Source organism: Osmerus mordax, chromosome 20, assembly GCF_038355195.1.
Source record: "Osmerus mordax isolate fOsmMor3 chromosome 20, fOsmMor3.pri, whole genome shotgun sequence".
Taxonomy (NCBI): domain Eukaryota; kingdom Metazoa; phylum Chordata; class Actinopteri; order Osmeriformes; family Osmeridae; genus Osmerus; species Osmerus mordax.
In genome coordinates this window covers 10295541-10315157 of record NC_090069.1, presented here as the reverse complement: position 1 = coordinate 10315157, position 19617 = coordinate 10295541, and the positions used below count along the sequence as shown (strand labels likewise).

Sequence of the window (19617 nt, the reverse complement as noted above, 5' to 3'; positions counted from 1 at the left end):
CCCCTTTGAAGCTTATTCTAACAACGACGTTACCGGCAGTAGCTATCTCAGATGGAATCGCGTTTCAAATAGTACCATCTGCTAACTGAAAATATGCCCCCAAAAACGTAAATAAGCTTGACATTTATTAAGGGGAAAATCCCTCATTCATAAAAAGCTCAGTGGTAGCGATCATTGCCAGTAACAACGCAAAATGCAATATAGCCCTGTGTGGAGAAGCTGCCCCGGTAAATTGTACTACTACGGTAAAGTACTAGACTACTGTTCGTCTTGGTAGCGATTGCGTTGGTTGAATTGGATTTAACATTCCGTTGTACGGTTTAAGCTGAAATTAATTATTTTCATGAACAGATTGACAACGTTTAGGCTGTGGCAATGAAGTTCAGGTTAGTAGTTAGATAGACTTTTGATTTAAGTAAGGGGAGTGCCGAACATGTTCTGTCGCCGTTTGACTTCCTAAACAGCTGTGTAGTGTAGATGTTTTTGTAGTGTGTCTCGCGTAAGCTACAGCGTTGCAGTGAGCTACACTGGTTTGAAACCACAGGTAATGGTAATTTCACCAACAAATCGTTTACTAATGTCAGAATAAATCCTACAACGAAAATGTATATGTGAGGAATGTTTATTTTAACGATTGAAAACAGATAACGCTACATCATAGACCACTGTAGTATGTGTTGCCCGGGCAACACAGGCTAATGTCATGATGCTAATACTTCAGTGAAATAGTAGACTACTGTTTCCGAAAGTAGATGTACTTCCTTAATAATATCATCTTATACTGTACATTACACATCACAATTGTGTGTCATATCACAAAGTAAAATGAGTAAATAGTTATCACCCTGGCCTCTTTGCTTGTGGCGTTTCTGCAGCTGCCTTGCAGTAAAGCTATAGTTAGCCTAGTTATCCCCCAAGTTAACAGATGCGAAACGAATGTTCTGCCAAAGGTAGTCACGCGTGTTTTCGTGACGTTAGTGACGTAGTGACGTTAGTAACGTCAGTGACTGTGGCTAGCAAATTAGCCACCGTTAGCTTCACTTTTCGCCACAAAAACTTAACTTGAGCCTAAACCATGCAACGGAACGTAAATTCCAATAGAAGCAACTCAATCGCTACCAAGACGAAACTTTTGACACCTACGTTGTCTATGTAGGCCAAATATTGACTGAGTTTTAGGGGGGCAAAAATTTTTTTTTTAAATTAAAAATAATAATAATATATATGTGAGAGAACAAAGGTTGCGCCCTTGCCGAAGGCAAAGCACACCCAATAAACATATAGGGACTTAAAATTTAAATATGTGGACTATCTATACTAAGGGTACATAAACTAGCAGTACTAAGTGGAATTAGACTTAAATAAAATATACAGTAAAATAAAATATAAGTTGCCGTAATTTACAATATAAAAATACAAAAATACAAATATTACAAAAAATACAAATGTAAAAGATACAATTTTGTAATGCAGTGCAAAAAGCAGTGTGTTTTAAGCAGGAAGTCATTAGAGTCAGTGTGGTCCCTTGGCCTTGTTGAAGAGGCCAACAGCGGAAGGGAAGAAACTGTTTTTGTGGCGTGAGGTATTGCTCCTGATGGACCGCAGCCTTCTGCCGGAGGGCAGTGACTGAAACAGGGAGTGTCCAGGGTGGGAGGAGTCAGCCACAATCTTCCTCGCTCGCCTCAGGGTCCTCGAGGTGTGCAGGTCCTCGAGGGTAGGCAGATAGCAGCCAATCACCTTCTCAGCAGTGCGGATGATACGCTGCAGCCTGCTCTTGTCCTTGGCAGTGGCAGCAGCGTACCAGAAGGTGATAGAGGAGGTGAGCATGGACTCAATGATGTAGGTAAGATGCCCATGGGCTTACATTCCACCCTAAGGAATACTTTTGTCTATACAACCTAGGTTAGACACTGGGCGGGCCACCCCCTGTATTTTTGTTTAGGGAACCTTGATTGTGTGCCAGATTAGTTAAAGAGTGTTGTGCTATGGAGTTAGGACAGCTTATGGGTGGGGATGTTAAATATTAGATTTTTATAATCCGTTTCTATATAATTGAAACGTAAGCCTATATCTACGAATGTGTGGTCTCAAGTATACATAAAGAAACATTTTTCAATTTGGGCGCATTCAAACAATCCCCTCAGTGAATGCGCTTTTCCCTACTTACAATGCAGATAGCCGCTCACATGAGCCCAGTATTTTCAGACAGAGATGTTGTTACTGACAATCGCTTCACTTAAATTAGCCAGTTTTCCATCCATCCATCCATCATCTTCCGCTTGTCCGGGGGTCGGGTCGCGGGGGCAGCAACCTAAGCAGGGAGGCCCAGACTTTCCTCTCCCCGGCCACTTCCACCAGCTCTTCCTGGGGCACCCCGAGGCGTTCCCAGGCCAGCCGAGAGACATAGTCCCTCCAGCGTGTCCTGGGTCTTCCCCGGGGCCTCTTCCCAGTGGGACGTGCCCAGAACACCTCACCAGGGAGGCGTCCAGGTGGCATCCTTATCAGATGCCCGAGCCACCTCAACTGGCCCCTCTCGACGCGGAGGAGCAGCGGTTCTACTCTGAGCCCCTCCCGGATGACCGAGCTTCTCACCCTATCTCTAAGGGAGAGCCCGGACTCCCTGCGGAGAAAACTCATTTCGGCCGCTTGTATTCTCGATCTCGTTCTTTCGGTCACTACCCACAGTTCGTGGCCATAGGTGAGGGTAGGAACGTAGATTGACTGGTAAATAGAGAGCTTCGCCTTTCGACTCAGCTCCTTCTTCACCACAACGGACCGATGCAGAGCCCGCATCACTGCGGACGCCGCACCGATCCGCCTGTCGATCTCGCGCTCCATCCTTCCCTCACTCGTGAACAAGACCCCGAGATACTTGAACTCCTCCGCTTGGGACAAGATTTCCTCCCCGACCCGGAGATTGCACTCCACCTTTTTCCGGTCGATAACCATGGCCTCAGATTTGGAGGTGCTGATTCCCATCCCAGCCGCTTCGCATTCGGTTGCGAACCGCTCCAGTGAGAGCTGGAGGTCACGGCCCGATGAAGCCAACAGGACCACATCATCTGCAAAAAGCAGCAACCCGATCCTGAGGTCCCCAAACCGGACCCCCTCAACGCCCTGGCTGCGCCTAGAAATTCTGTCCATATAAGTTATGAACAGAATCGGTGACAAAGGGCAGCCCTGGCGGAGTCCAACCCTCACCGGGAACAAGTTCGACTTACTACCGGCAATGCGGACCAAACTCTGGCACCGGTCGTACAGGGACCGAACAGCCCTGATCAGGGAGTCCGGTACCCCATACTCCCGGAGCACCCCCCACATGAGCCCCCAAGGGACACGGTCGAACGCCTTTTCCAAATCCACAAAACATGTGTAGACTGGTTGGGCGAACTCCCATGCACCCTCCAGAACCCTGCCGAGGGTATAGAGCTGGTCCACAGTTCCACGGCCAGTACGAAAACCACATTGCTCCTCCTGAATCCAAGGTTCGACAATCCGACGGACCCTCCTCTCCAGCACCCCTGAATAGACTTTCCCAGGGAGGCTGAGGAGTGTGATCCCCCTAAAGTTGGAGCACACCCTCCGGTCCCCCTTTTTAAAGAGGGGAACCACCACCCCGGTCTGCCAGTCCAGAGGCACTGTCCCTGATGTCCACGCGATGTTGCAGAGTCGTGCCAACCAAGACAGCCCTACAACATCCAGAGCCTTAAGGAACTCCGGGCGGACCTCATCCACCCCAGGGGCCTTGCCACCGCGGAGCTTTTCAACCACCTCGGCGACCTCAGCCCCAGAGATAGAAGGGCCCCCCAATGTCCCCAGACTCTGCCTCCACGTCGGAACGCTTGTTGGTGGGATTAAGGAGGTCTTCAAAGTATTCCTTCCACCGATCCAGGACGTCAGCAGCGCACCATCCCCACCATATACAGCGTTGACAGTGCACTGCTTCCCCCTCCTGAGTCGCCGGATGGTGGTCCAGAACCTTTTCGAAGCCGTTCGGAAGTCATTCTCCATGGCCTCGCCGAACTCCTCCCACGCCCGGGTTTTTGCCTCCGCGACCGCCAAAGCCGCATTCCGCTTGGCCTGCCGGTACACATCAGCTGCCTCATGAGTCCTACCAGCCAACAAAGTCCGATAGGCCTCCTTCTTCAGCTTGACGGCTTCCCTCACCTCCGGCGTCCACCACCGAGTCCGAGGGTTACCGCAGCGACATGCACCAACCGCCTTGCGTCCGCAGCTCCGGTCAGCCGCCTCAACAATGGAGGCCCGGAACATGCCCCATTCGGACTCAATGTCCCCGGCCTCCCCCGAGACATGGTCGAAGCTCTCCCGGAGGTGGGAGTTGAAGCTCCTTCTGACAGGGGATTCTGCCAGCCGTTCCCAGCAGACCCTCACATTACGTTTGGGCCTGCCAGGCCTGACCGGCGTCTTCCCCCACCATCGTAGCCAACTCACCACCAGGTGGTGATCAGTTGACAGCTCCGCCCCTCTCCTCACCCGAGTGTCCAAGACATTCGGCCTCAGATCCGACGACACGACTACAAAGTCTATCATCGAACTGAGACCTCGGGTGTCCTGGTGCCAAGTGCACATATGGACACCCTTATGCTTGAACATGGTGTTCGTTATGGACAAGCCGTGTCTAGCACAGAAGTCCATCAACAAAACACCGCTCGGGTTCAGATTGGGGGGGCCGTTCCTCCCAATCACGCCCCTCCAGGTCTCACTGTCATTGCCCACATGAGAATTGAAGTCCCCCAGGAGGACGAGGGAATCTCCGGGAGGAGCGCTTTCCAGCACCCCTCCCAGAGACTCCAAAAAGGGTGGGTACTCTGCACTGCCATTTGGTGCATAAGCACAAACAAAAGTGAGGACCCGTCCCCCCAAAATACAATACAAAATTAGCCAGTTTTCCCAAAATTTATTTCAAGCTTATTTACGTTTTTTTGGGCATATTTTCAGTTTGCAGAAGGAAATGTTGTAATAGGGATTCCAGCTGAGATACTGCCAGTGACAACGTTGTTATAATCAGCTTGTTTCAAAGTGGGTTCTTTATTAATGAATTAATGCAATATTTATGCTTAAAAATATCACTCGAAGGGAAAAACTTTAGGGGAAGTTTAAGCTATATATAGGTTAGGACCATTTTTACACAGGATTGCCCAATTTCTTCCGTTTTAATGCAACTGTTTCAACTATGTGAGGCTGCCACAGTCACCATATCACCTCTTATTATTTTGAAGTGTAAATGAGCAGCAACAAAAGTAAGCTTTTTAATTAGTGCTATCAAACGATTACAATATTTAATCGCATTAATGTCATAGTTAACTCGCGATTAATCGCAATTAATCACCATTTTTATCTATTCTAAATGTCCCTTGATTTCTTTTTGTCCCATTATTTTTTCTAATTGTAATGCTCTTATCAACATGGAAACGTGGATTGGATTGGTTAGTTAGTTCAAATGTTTTTTTAATTGAAAACAACATTGCAACATTGCCTGGCTTTGACGAGGGGGCGGAGAATTCGCATCAGCTGTGTGCTTGGCCATCAAGTGGTATTTCCGACTGGACGTGCTGCGATGAGAGCTCAGTTCACAACGACAAAACACACAATTTGGTCTTGTCAATGGAACCATTTGGCAACTTTTTAAAAGTAACCTTTCCATTCAGAATCTTATTGGCATCCATTTCGGCGTCTTGCGCTCGCTATCCACTCACAACGTAACGTTAGCCTACTACTCTTCGCAAGCCCAAACAAGTGTGTTGCAAACCCGTCACGGACGCACGCACACCTCACAATTTCCCCTGAAATTTTACCCTCTCTAGTTATACTTATTCCACTTCAAGATAGATGGTGTGGTAAGACTTTTTATGCCCAGCCAGAACAACGACGGAGCCAGGTATTCAAGTTTACTGTTACCTTAATCCGACACATTAAATACAATCATACAAAAAAAAAAAAAATGTACAGTGAGGGAAAAAAATTTTTATCCCCTGCTGATTTTGTATGTTTACCCACTGACAAAGAAATGATCAGTCTATAATTTTTATTTGAACAGTGAGAGACAAAATAGCAACAACAAAATCCAGAAAAAGCACGTCAAAATTGTTATAAATTGATTTGCATTTTAATGAGTGAAATAAGTATTTGACCCCTTTGCAAAACATGACTTAGTACTTGGTGGCAAAACCCTTGTTGGCAATCACAGAGGTCAGATGTTTCTTGTATTTGGCCCCATCAGTTGCACACATCTCAGGAGGGATTTTGTCCCACTCCTTTTTGCAGATCTTCAATTCATTAAGGTTTCGAGGCTGACGTTTGGCAACTTGAATCTTCAACTCCCTTCACATATTTTCTGGGATTAAGGTCTGGAGACAGGCTAGGCCACTCCAGGACCTTAATGTGCTTCTTCTTGAGCCACGCCATTGTTGCCGTGGCAGTGTGTTTCGGGTCATTAGCATGCTGGAATACCCATCCACGACCCATTTTCAATGCCCTGGCTGAGGGAAGGAGGTTCTCAACCAAAATTTGACGGTACATGGCGCTGTCCATCGTCCCTTTGATGCTGTGAAATTGTCCTGTCCCCTTAGCAGAAAAACACCCCCAAAGCATAATGTTTCCACTAGGGTTGAAAAGGGGCGGAAAGTGTCCGTAAAATTTCCGGAACGTTTCCACAGGAATTTTGGCTCGGGAATAAAAAGAAAAAACAAAAGGGCCAAGGTTTTTTTGCAAAAGCATATAACAGGGAACTTCAATGTAGTTGAGAACAAGACTATGCACGCCTAGCTGTGGTGGAAATTTAGAATACAGTTATAATGTATGTGTTTTATATATAAGGAATGTGTTTTAAGAGAAGTTTAAAGTTGGTGAAGAAGCTTGAAACAATGAATGTTGATGAATGGAGTCAAACTGTCACTGAGCAGTGCTGACCAATCACAGAGACCGCTATATTGATGGATTGACCATCAGAAGAACCATTTGATCTAAAGTTTATATAAGGTAGCGTTTATGAATGTTCGCGATCACTCTTGCGAACGATCTGTGGCTAGCACGTCCTTCGTTATGACTGATCACAAAGTACTTTGTTAAATCTTATGCTAATGTACAAGCTAAATAAATTGTAATGAAACCGCCATCTCTTGACTATTCAAATCTATACAGTGCCACTAAGATTCTTCCATTGCACTAGCTCAGCTGGACCCTGAATGCAGCTGGTTGGGAACATTGGCTGTTTATCAATCCGAAGAACGCTGAGAACAAGTACATTCTTTTGAAGAACGTTCTTGCAAGCGGCCTTTGCGAGAATGGTCTTGCAAGTCCGCAAGGACTTCTGGGAAATCAGAAACGTTCTCGCTGGTCAAGTCACCATCCGATGCATCCTCGATAAAAGGGGCAGATCAGGAAAATGTCCGGGTATTTTTGGAGTTCTTGGTGACTTGTGTTGTTTGGATTGGAACTGTACTTGGGCAATGAAAGATGACGTCAAACGAGTTCGCAAGAACACAAGAACGGAAAAAAACGTGGATTGATAAACAGCCATTGTCTGCCAGAAACATAAACCTAAACGTAAAACGTTCTGTTGTTTTTGAACGTCTTTGTCATCAGTGTTGCGTCTGAACGTTTCAGCCCTATGCCTGGCAAGTGTGAGAGCGCCGAGTTGCGTAGAGGCCAAGAGCGGTATTGCAGACAGAGATTTCAATTATAGCTTGCAACATATTGAAATATAAAATTTTTGGAGCTGTGAACTTAGTTAAAGATTTTGAATTATGAACTATGAACTGAACTAGTTCATTTTAAAATGTGTGAACTATGAACTGAACTAGTTCATGTAGAAAGTGAACTTTCCCAACACTGCTTGTCATTACATAGCATATTGATTACTTGGTAAACTGAAGCCATGTTCATTTTAATACCAAGTTTATTTGTATACAGTAGACTAACGTTTTACAGCAGTGAGAGTAGGATGTATGTATGTCCACACAAAAGTTGTTTCATAAATGTTTGCATGCATGTCTGCTTATGGCAAGGTGAATACAGTTCAATTACGCCAACATTTCCAGTTTATTCCTGTTAATTCCCGTATATTCCCGTTAATTCCTGTGGAAAGTTTCCAACTTTGAATATTCCCGGAATTTTGCAACCCTAGTTTCCATCTCCGTGTTTGACGGTGGGGATGGTGTTTTTGGGGTCATAGGTAGCATTCCTCCTCTTCCAAACATGGCGAGTTGGGTTGATGCCAAAGAGCTTTGGGTCTCATCTGACCACAACACTTTCGCCCAGTTCTCCTCTGAATAATTCGGATGTTCATTGACAAACGGGCCTGTACATGTGCTTTCTTGAGCAGGGGGACCTTGCGGGTGCTGTAGGATTTCAGTCCTTCACGGCGTAGTGTGTTACCAATTGTTTTCTTGGTGACCACGGTCCCAGCTGCCTTGAGATCATTGACAGATCTGGACAGACCCAGACCGAGGGAGATTGACAGTTCTTTTGTGTGTCTTCCATTTGCAAGCTATCACACCAACTGTTGTCACCTTCTCACCAAGCTGCTTGGTGATGGTCTTGTAGCCCATTCCTGCCTTGTCTAGGTATACAATCTTGTCCCTGACATCCTTGGACAGCTCTTTGGTCTTGGCCATGGTGGAGAGCTTGGAATCTGATTGATTGATTGCTTCTGTGGACAGGTGTCTTTTATACAGGTAACAAACTGAGATTAGGAGCGCTCCCTTTAAGAGTGTGCTCCTAATCTCAGCTCGTTACCTGTATAAAAGACACCTGGGAGCCAGAAATCTTTCTAATTGAGAGGGGGTCAAATATTTATTTCACTCATTAAAATGCAAATCAATTTATAACAATTTTGATCTTTTTGTTTGTTATTCTGTCTCTCACTGTTCAAATAAACCATAAACCTACCATAACAATTATAGACTGATCATTTCTTTGTCAGTGGGCAAATGGACAAAATCAGCAGGGGATAAAAAAAAAACTAAAAAAAACCCTCACTGTATATCACTAGCACTTGGAAATCAACAGGGCACCATCTTTAAAGAGCTTTGATGCTTAGTCAACTTAATATTAGGTCTATGGTCTGATGGCAAACCTTTTATTTGTTGGGGGGGCTGTAAACAAACAAATCCTAATCTGTAGTGGCTTTGTTAATTAACTAATGACATTTGTAGAATTGTTGTACAGATAATTGATAATACAAAGCAGCATCCAGACACTACATGTGAAATATGGTGTGGCATTATGTGATATAATATATTCTTAGTGCAAAAATAAATTTATGGGAGGATTAAAAAGTACAACAAAAGAAAGTTCATTATGAATATAAAAAAGTCTATGAAACAGTAGAATATTATTTGTAGGGTAAATATATATCAAAAATATTACAATTGGTATGTTGTGTTTTGTATGATTACCTTATCTGAGGAATACTTCCACAGCTCTACACTGTCCATGCTGTTTCTCTTGGAAAACTTAGGTCTTGCTCCTATGGTGGAAAAGACACAGAAAAAAAACTTGTTGAGAAGTTCTCCACTCCCCATGGGTGTGCTGCAGTCATGCCAAGTGCCATTGACCAGCACAACAGGTTATTGGTCAATACACCCCCCCCCCCCCCCACGCCTCCGCATCATCCATTATTGTGTGATATTGTACACCTCGTCGTCTACTATCCCTTCCGTAACAACTTCCTTGAACACTAGGGGGGTCATGTGACCGACTGTCCGTGCTGTAACTAGGGAAAACCGCCTTGCGGTTATCCATTCCAATCGGATTTTGAATGGCATCGATTGCTCTACAGGACTTATGATCATCGTTTGATACCCATGTTGTGCTTAATTGCTTTAATAATCTATCAGTCCCACCACAATACTAGCTCAACAGCGCAAATACAGTGAAACAAAGCTAAGTGCTTGGAAGTGTGTTTGGAAGCTAGTACTGTAGCTGGCTAACACAGCAGCATCCTATGCTTTAGAAAACTGGATTATATGCTACAGAAGAGCACAACATAGCAGGTATACTGTACGATTTTCCTCAACTGGACGAGGCTGAATGGAATCATAGTGCTCCGCTCCATGTCAGAGGTAGGTAGAGAGTCAGCTAACTACGAGTAGTAATAATAGTATACTAATGACTAGGGGTGGAACGGTACACTGAATTCACGGTTCGGTTCATACCGAAGTTGAACTTTTTTTTTGTCTTGTTTCAGTGATTGGCACACCTTGGTGATGGCGTCAGATATTTTTAGTCATTTAGCACACGCCAGATGCGTTATATGCTTTAGCATGTTAGATGTATTTCCACTCACACCCCACAACCAGTGGCGTGCGGTGATCAGTAAGAGGCTAGGCACTTGAATGGGAAAATGTGTCCAAACTTTTGACTGGTAGTGTACATGTTGAAGAATACAGGATCAAAGTGCGCAAGTAAGTTTTTCGCTTGTCGTCCGCAGTGAACGGACAGTAAAAGCACTGCTTATTCCAAAAAAATGGTGTTGGAGATGAAGAGGATGAACTGTGGATGGGGTCAGACGAGGAGGATGAGACTGAGACTGGAGGCGTTGAACTTGACCTGCCAGGAGATGGGGAGAACAACAAGTTCCAGAGAATGCCATGTCTGGCCCACACCCTTCAGCTCACACTTAAAGATGTCATGAAGCACCCAAGTGTTCATTCAGTCATAACGAAAGCAAGAGCATTACTACACACTGTGAGGAAATCGTCAGCGGCTAATGAAGAATTGATCAAAAGATGGTCCGGGTTTGTAGCACACGCTGGAACAGCACTTTTGATGTGCTGAGAAGACTGTTGGAGACCAAAGCAGAACTAAATCAACTACTTGAGAATGTTGGCATGGACACTCCTCACAAGCGATTGGGCTAAGTTGGAGAACCTTGTCAAGCTGTTTGAGCCCTTTTCTGTTTACACAGACCAGCTTCAAAGTGACAGTCAGTCACTCTCACAAGTAGTGCCATGCCTGCTCAACCTTGAGGCACACTTGCTGACGACTGCTGTTGGAAAGCATATAGCTGAAGTACTGCTGAAGTCCTTGCGCTAACTTTTCACTTGCATTCTTGCCCTGCCCTGCCTTGCCCTGATTCCACACAGTTTGATGCTACACCAGCAGGAGCCTGCCAAATGGATCCAAGTGTTTCACTGGTTCTTCTTCAATCACCAGTCACAGTGCCACCGAAGAGGGCAGCACAGTCCTTTGTGCAGAACCTGGCAGCACAGTATACCCCAGCTAATGTTGCTACTGACAAACTCCAATAGAAGCCCCTCTTGCTGTCCTTCAGAAATACTGTTTTCTTGCATCCCGTATGGAGGTCAACATGTCCTCCACAAACTGCCTAATCTGACCGATAGAAACAGTTTATCGAAATGGAGAAGTATGTCTGCGAAGTCAAACAGGGAGTGTTTACTGAGACACCATTGCAGTTCTGGAGATCAAGAGAAGCTGTGTATCCAAAACTTGCCCCTGTGGCATTGTATCTCTTTAGTACCCTGCCTCACAAGCCTTTGTGGAGTGCATCTTCTCTTTGTGTGGACTGCTATCATCTGGTCGGAGAGACAGAACCACCACATCTCTGGAGCAATGAGTTTTCCTCAAGATCGATAAGAACTTATTGCTTGACTGAAGTACAGCCATCTCTCTCTTTCTCACCTGTTCATGTATGTCTTCTTTAGTCTATTGGCTATTTAGTTTTTTTCCTGGCACACATCACTTACACATTTTGCACTTAAGGCTTGTGTAGGCTGTTTACATATTTGTGCCCATGTACATGTTATGTACTAGTGTTATTGTTGAATACATTTTTCAAAAATGGTATGATGTTTTTGTTGAGTTTTTATTACACAACACTTTTTCTGACCTTGACAAATAACCCATATTACAAAAGACAAAAACTAACACTAAAACTAATAGAAACTAAACTCAAACTAAGCGTAAAAATTTTTTTACTAGCAAACCCGCTTTAAAAACGAATTAAAACTAAACTGAATTTGAAAACAAAAAGTCAAAACGAAATAAAACTAAAAACTAATGAAAAATGCAAAACTATAATCACCTTGCACACACATTGCAGGTTAGACTGTAGTTGGTCTATAAATGCGCAGCCCGACATGATCAACATTCTATTGTCGGCTGACAATGATCACGTTGTTGTCGCCAGGCAGAACATACAGGAACATCATAAATATTCAATGGTCTGATAGATCCAGTTCTCCTGGCAAAACATTTAATGTTTATTGTCAGGGCACGGTCCAATTATTGCAAATATGAGAGGCAAGTGTAAGTTGTTTGAAGATCTCGGGTTATGCATGAGCAGTAGCGCAATTTACAAACTGCAAATAATGTCATAATATAGCAAGGGCTGTTTATCAATCCACGTTTTTCTCCGTTCTTGTGTTTGTGCAAACTTGTTTTACGTCATCTTTCATTGCCAAGTATGGTTCCAATCCAAAGAACACAAGCAGAGTCCGTCTACGGAGAGCCTGTCCACTCCCTACTAAGCCCCATTGTACAGAATTTGGTTGCAGTTCTACCAGAGTTCCACTGGGGGGATCGCCGGTATGAGGCAATGAGTGCAAAATAAATGGGAGTCTATGGAGGTAGACTGCTAAATTTGTCTCTTTTGCCTGATTGTCGTTGATAAATCTCAGATTTGATTGTAGTTTTTGCAAGTTCAACATGGATTATAGGTTGAAAGTTGAATGAACGAGTACTTATGTCCTTTTAATTTCTTACAGGGTCAGTCGTTGTTGCCCATAACACACTAGCATTCTGCTAATGAATGCTGATTGTATGACGTCATTGACATTTTAAAAGGCTTTTTTACGGTGGCCGACATGTGCAAACACGCTGCAAATTAAGAAAACATGAAAACACAAGCAAATTAGCAAAAAAATTGCACCAGGGTGAGCTACAACAACGACAAACCCTGGTTTACAGCTAAACTCAGAAGGTTGAGGTCAGCGAAAGAGGCCGCGTTTAGGAGTGGGGACAGAGACAGTTTCAAGGAGTCGAAGAACAGGTTTAGAAAGGCGGTGAGGGAGGCTAAACGACTGTACTCGGAGAGACTAAAACACCAATTCTCTGCAAACGACTCTGCTTCTGTCTAGAGAGGGCTCAGGCAGATGACCAACTGCAAGCCCAGAGCCCCCCACTCCACTAACAACTCCCGCCTGGCCAACGATCTGAATGAGTTCTACTGCAGATTTGAAAGACAATTGGACAGTCCTGAACTACCCCTTCCCACCAAGGAGGCCTCCCACCTCCCCCCCTCTACAGTGACGACTCTCTCCATTCAGGAGGGTGAAGTTAACAGAATTTTCAAGAGACAGAATCCCCGCAAAGCAGCTGGGCCGGACTCTGTCTCTCCAGCCACCCTCAAGCACTGCGCTGACCAGCTGTCTCCGGTGTTTACCTACATCTTTAACACCTCCCTCGAGACATGCCATGTGCCAGCCTGTCTCAAGTCCTCCACCATCATCCCTGTGCCCAAAAAGCCAAGGACAACATGACATAATGACTACAGACCCGTCGCCCTGACCTCTGTGGTAGTGAAGTCTTTCGAGCGCCTGGTGCTGGCACACCTTAAATCCATCACAGACCCTCTACTGGACCCCCTGCAGTTTGCCTACAGAGCCAACAGGTCTGTGGTAGTGATGTGTCGTTTGTGAACGATTCCTTACAAGGACTCGGGAGTAACGAGTCCTCTCAAAGAGTGATTCGTTCATTTTCTCGTAGCCGCGCATCGGGACTGTTGCATAGGCTCGTCCAAGTAAACAGAAATGATTAGTTCATTTCCCGTCTCGGTCTTCGGGTACGAGTCTTTGGATCATTTTTCACGTGACCTGCATAGGCTCTGTAGTGGTAGTTAAAGGAAACACTAGAGGGAACGATTCGTTCATTTCCCGACTCGGGTCTTTCTACGAGTCTTTGGATCATTTTTCACGTGACCTGCATAGGCTCTGTAGTGGTAGTTAGAGGAAACGATTCGTTCATTTCCCGACTCGGTCTTTCTACGAGTCTTTGGATCATTTTTCACGTGACCTGCATAGGCTCTGTAGTGGTAGCTAGAGGTAACGAACGATTTGTTCATTTCCCGACTCGGTCTTTCTATGAGTCTTTGGATAATTTTTCACGTGACCTGTATAGGCTCTGTACTGGAGGAAACAAACGATTCGTTCATTTCCCGATTCGGTCTTTCTACGAGTCTTTGGATCCTTTTTTCACGTGACCCGCATTGTATTTTTTAGTAGAGGAAACAGTTTCCTCATTCCCTTTTGCTTGGCCGCTGTTTTAGTAAGACGTGAATGAGTAGCACAAAATTAGCTATCTATTGATCAAAAAATGAAGCATGAAGAGCGAAAATTGTGGCAATGCTGGCAAACTAGAAATATTTTTTCAACGACATCCGAAGCTCCCCTCCACTCTAAAAGCGTTTCAGTCTGCACTCTAGGCTTTCACGCACACACCCATGTAAATCTCAGAAACGGCTTGAAAAAGTAATGAAACATAATCAGTGATATTGAAAAAAGTTGAATAGATATCAAAAAGCTGATTTATTTTTAAAAATAGTTTAGGGTTTTGTCAACATTTAAAAGTTTCAATGGTGGCTCTAGCTGAAAGATTGAGAAAGAAGAAGGATTTGGAAGTTGAAGAAGTTTAAAGAAGTTTGAGAGGATTTGAAAGAAAACTCCATTGGAAACCCATGTAAAAAATATTAGGAATATTGATTTATATTAATTCAAGCATAAGAGGTACAAAGCTGAAAAGTCACAGCACCCATGGCCTGAAACTGCTGAATATTTTGATAGCTGAACGGTTTTAATAGCTGAAGATTTGAAGGCGCTGAAAGGTGCCACGGAAGAAATAGAAGATAAATAATAAAAATAAGTTGAACTTCCATGCCACGGAAGAAATAGAATAAGAAGAATAAGAAGTTGAATAAAGATTCAAAGAACAATACTTGGAATGCTGAAGCAGCATTCCAACAATAATAAAGAGAAACAGGAAAACAATAGTGAGAATACTTAACAGCATTCTCACAATAATAAATATATATGTGAGAGAACAAAGGTTGGGCTCTCGCCGAAGGCTTGAGCACACCCAATAAAGTGAGTGTTGGCAAAACCAGTTGTCATTTTTATGTTGAGGCGGCAGGGGTGTTGTCGGCAGCTGCTGAATGTAACTAATAAAGTAACTTGTAATCTAAAGTTACTTTTAAAATCACGTAATCTGTAAAGTAACTAAATTACTTTTTAAAGGAGTAATCAGTAATCAGATTACTATTTCAAAGTAACTGTGGCAACACTGGTAGTCAATCTGTTGAAAACAGTGTTGTGTAGACACAATAGATGTATTTGTACATTTTTTTTCAAGTCTCCACCTTCGATGTTTCAGTGAGTGCTGTTGGCCGTGTTGCGTCTTTGCTCCGCATCACTCATTATAAACCAACCAATCAGCGCGCAGCTCATCTATATATTCAGGAGCATACCATAAAAGGAGAAAACCTAGCGTGTCATTCTGTGGCTATTTCACAGGATGCATCAGGGCTCATAGAACAGCACCCGGGCCATTTTCAGCCCAACCAATGTTACATACCCTATTCGGAGACCTTAAGGAACAGTGTGAATTACCCCCAAAAAACAGTCAATCACCCCTTTAAGCACTATGCCAGCAGTCAGCACTAACCTGGCTATACCGGTTGTAAAAGCAAATTTGCTTCTAATTAACAAAACAGAATGTTCCTATTTTTCTTTCTACGAACTCCGGTCCATTAACCGCTTTCATTTAATTGAGAATGTCTTTGTTAATCGTATTGGTTCATTAACAAAACTAAATTAACTGAAGTTATCATACAGCCTCCTAGTTCACCTGCTAGAGAAGTGTATGGTGCGAGGGATGACCATAAGACCAATCAGAGTGAAGGTGCTGGCAGTATCGGTTCTAGGCACGGGCGAACCGGGGCGGCATTTTCCAGAATTTTGGTGTTTGGCGCCCTCTGCTGTCAGGGGAAAACCTTGCCCGGGGGGCCAAATGTGCTCTGACCGCCACTGGGTGCTGGCATTGCACTCTGTTGAATTATAAAGAAGACACCTGCAACATTTCAAACTTTTGAAGAGTGCTCGGTTCTCCAGATAATCGTGGGAAACTAAAGTGGGACACACAAACACACACAAACAAAGAGAGATTCCTAGTATTATTAGATAGATACAGTGATTCTTGGCAAGTTACAAATGTGTCAAGTTTATAAAAAATGATGATTGAAGTATTTTTGCTCCCATAGACATAACTGGTAGTTGTTTCATTAGATACCATTACATGCTAAGTCTGGCTGGCTCACTGTGAAGGAGAGGGTGTGGTGTTTTCCTTCTTTGTATGGGTTTTCTAAGGAGTGTGAAGGCGGGATGGGGAGAGCGATAGAGTACAAGCTACTGTAAAAAACCAAGAGTGTTGGAGAGACACAAACTAAATGACCCCCCCACACACACTGCTTCCCCTTTCACCTTGCTTCTCAAACTCTGAACCGCAGGATGTAAGGTCACTCTCGCTGACCCCCAGAGCCTCCATCAACTGCTCCACATTCATCCTGGCAGTCAGCTCCCCATTCCTGTCTCCAATCTGAGAGATAAAGAGAATGGGAGGTGATAGAAAAAAGAAAGACAGACCTTGAGAGTGATGTACTGTACCCTTTCAAAATATTTGTCAACAAGGGATTCACATTATCCCTAATATAGTTGATATGTATTACTCTATGCTAAACTATGACCAGCTGCAGTTGATGTGAGTTAGAGTACTACATGTACAGTGTAGTGCAGTACCAGCTGCAGTGTTGCACACGCATAGAAAGGCAGATAACTTTGATGTCTGTCCAGGTCACCCCCTCATTTGCTACTTTGAACAGATGACCTCTAAGCACCATTTCTGAACACCAAAGCTCAAAAGTAAGAGAGATGGAAAGTAATTTATCCCCCTCGGCAATTAGATTGCTGAATAGAAAAGAGTCTGGACTTATAACCAGTCATGAAAACGGGTCAGGGGTGAAAAAGGTGAAAAGGATATTACCCCTCTAAGGGGGTCCGGGTGCATGCTCCCCCATAAGAAAAATTTAAATATTCCATATTTTAAAGCAACAATCTGATGCATTTTGAGATACTTATTTTGCCAACCTGGGGAGAGCTGGAGAAACGTAACTTAAGCCATGAGTCAAAAATTATTATGGCCTCCTTACTAAGTATTATGCAAGCCATTTCATGCCAGCCTGTCACTGGGTCTAATATTTACAGTATATGAGGCACAATGTGGTAAGGGCACCACAAATGGCTTAATGCATAACCCCCACAAGAGATGGTGGACATGATGTAACTTAACTTGTCTACTCTTCCATCATGATTGACAGCCAATACAAGTACCAGCGTACTTTGAAGTCAAAATGCGTATCCGCTACACAAATTGCGTACTGGTTGGCAGGTCTGCTTATTGATAGAACGGCAGGGACGGACTGGGAGTAAAAATAGGCCCTGGACTTTGATCCAGACCGGCCCACAGCGAGCGCCCTGCTAATGCATGCAAATTCTGCCTGATGTGATGCTAGTTAGGGACTTCCATGCTTAATGCGAGCGCGCATAGCGCTGGTCAGATTTGAGCACAAAATAGTTTTTGGAGCTTGAAACAAACAAACGGTAAAACGTTGTCTAGTGAAAGTAATTACCTTTACGTTTCTTAGCCTGGTTTTCCATCTTTATGTTGTCTCAAATTAGCTTTCGATCTGTCAGTGTCACTGTTGTGTGTAAGCGGCACTAAGGGCTGCATAGGTTCATTTGGAATTTTCCACCGGAGCTTTAGCTAGCTGGCTAACGTTGCGTTCTCTCCTGCTGTGTTCAATGAGTCAATTCATCAAACTGTAGCTAACATTAGCTAAGTCTATGTCAACAGAGCTCCTGGGTAACTTAACTTAGATATACCAGAAAATATAAAAATGATTGAAACCATCATTCACCAAATTCAGTCAGGTAAATCGCCGAGGCCAGTGCTTTCAGCTTCTGATGGTGGTCTGCACTAGTGATGCAAGGCCCTTCGCGATAATATTTCCATGCACTCGCGCTCCCTTCTGACACGCGCACCTGTTCGCTGTTCACTGAATGAATATACCCCCCCCCCCCCCAAACCGTTCAAAACGGCGAATTTCGCCGAAAGGAGAGGGATTTTCATGTCTGTATAACAAGACATTCTTTGTGTAGAGTGAACGCTGGACCATAATACCTTTCTTGATTTGATTTTTATGGGTTTTAATCTTTATTTACCTTATGGTAAAAAAAAAAAACACCTTAACTTGTTTACCTCGCTGGAGATGTCCAGGTGTTTATGGGCATAATGCAGTGCCTGACGATGGTTCCCTAAAGACACATAGGCATTCCCAAGGCTCCAGCAGGCACGGCCCTCACCCACTCTATTACACATAGACAGGAACATGTATTTCACTTAAGTGCATATTATGTGTCTGTTTATGCATGGGTGTACAGTATGATGAGTGTATGTAAATTAACTTGTGAATGCGAGTGTGTGTGTTTCACACACACACTCGCACACTGTGTGTTGTGTATGTGTGCCTGCACCTGTCTGTGAGCTCCTGGGCTATAAGAAGGTGTTTTATGTGGTAGTCAATGGCTCTTTCATACTGCTGTAGAAGAGTGTAGGTGTTTCCCAGACTGTAGCAAGCCTGGGCCTCCATCACCTGGTCCTTCAGTTGATGAGACAGCTGCAAAGTCTTTCTGATGGTGGTGGCACAGACAGAAATAGAGTCAAGAAAGTGAAAGCGGGAGAGATGAAGACAAAAGTAGTGGGTTAGATAAGCGGACAGATAAAGGTAAAAAACAACAACAGAGGAACCTGACTAAAATGTAAATAATAAAATAAATAAATAAATAAATAATAATAAACATTGTCATACTGAAACACATAGGTCAATGTCTATCTTGACTACTAGATAGCAGTATATGATCTCTTCCCACCTGTAGTAATCTGTAGCAGTGTTGAATTGGCCCAAGAAAATTAAAGCATTGCCAAGGTTACTATAAGCTCTTCTCTCAGCCGCTTTGTCACCAAACTCTTTGGCGATGGACAGACGCTGTGAATGAAACACAAAAAGCGTTGGCACTCTGAACATTTGTTTACCACTGATGTGTGTTCGTTTCTGTTCCTGTTTCCTCTTTCTGCATGAGAATATTACAGGTACTACTTTCAGTCTTTGTTCATCATTTTGAAGCTAAATTACTTTACATAAGAACTGACAAATGTATCATGGCTGTTTCTCTACATCATACAGAAACGGGAGAAACAATTTACTAGGTCCAGAATCCTATGTCTCCTATGATGTCCTTTTGAAGCTAAACTCTGTCTCTTGACTGACTGGATTATTTACCTGTCTGTGGAACTTGATGGCCTCCACAAAGTTTCCCAGCAGATAGTGGGTGTTGCCTAGGTTACCAAAGGCCCTTCCCTGGGCAGCTCGATCACCCAGTTCTTTGACCAGACACAAGTTCATCCTTGAAAGAAAGAAAGCAAGAAAGAACACCCTCACCACCATGCTTACTCGAAAACACGATACCC

General features: G+C 43.9%; 1 protein-coding gene across 1 annotated transcript in view; it reads right to left on the bottom strand.

Annotated features, from left to right (window-relative positions):
* gpsm1b (G protein signaling modulator 1b) overlaps positions 1-19617 on the bottom strand; it is a 140194-nt gene that overhangs the window by 55681 nt on the left and 64896 nt on the right. The window contains exons 5-10 of the mRNA XM_067258117.1: positions 19430-19553; positions 19020-19135; positions 18624-18779; positions 18349-18457; positions 16515-16629; positions 9420-9490 (exon numbers count right to left, since the gene is read on the bottom strand). Of these exons, the coding sequence (XP_067114218.1) occupies positions 9420-9490; positions 16515-16629; positions 18349-18457; positions 18624-18779; positions 19020-19135; positions 19430-19553 (691 nt within the window). The remainder of the gene's footprint in view (positions 1-9419; positions 9491-16514; positions 16630-18348; positions 18458-18623; positions 18780-19019; positions 19136-19429; positions 19554-19617) is intronic.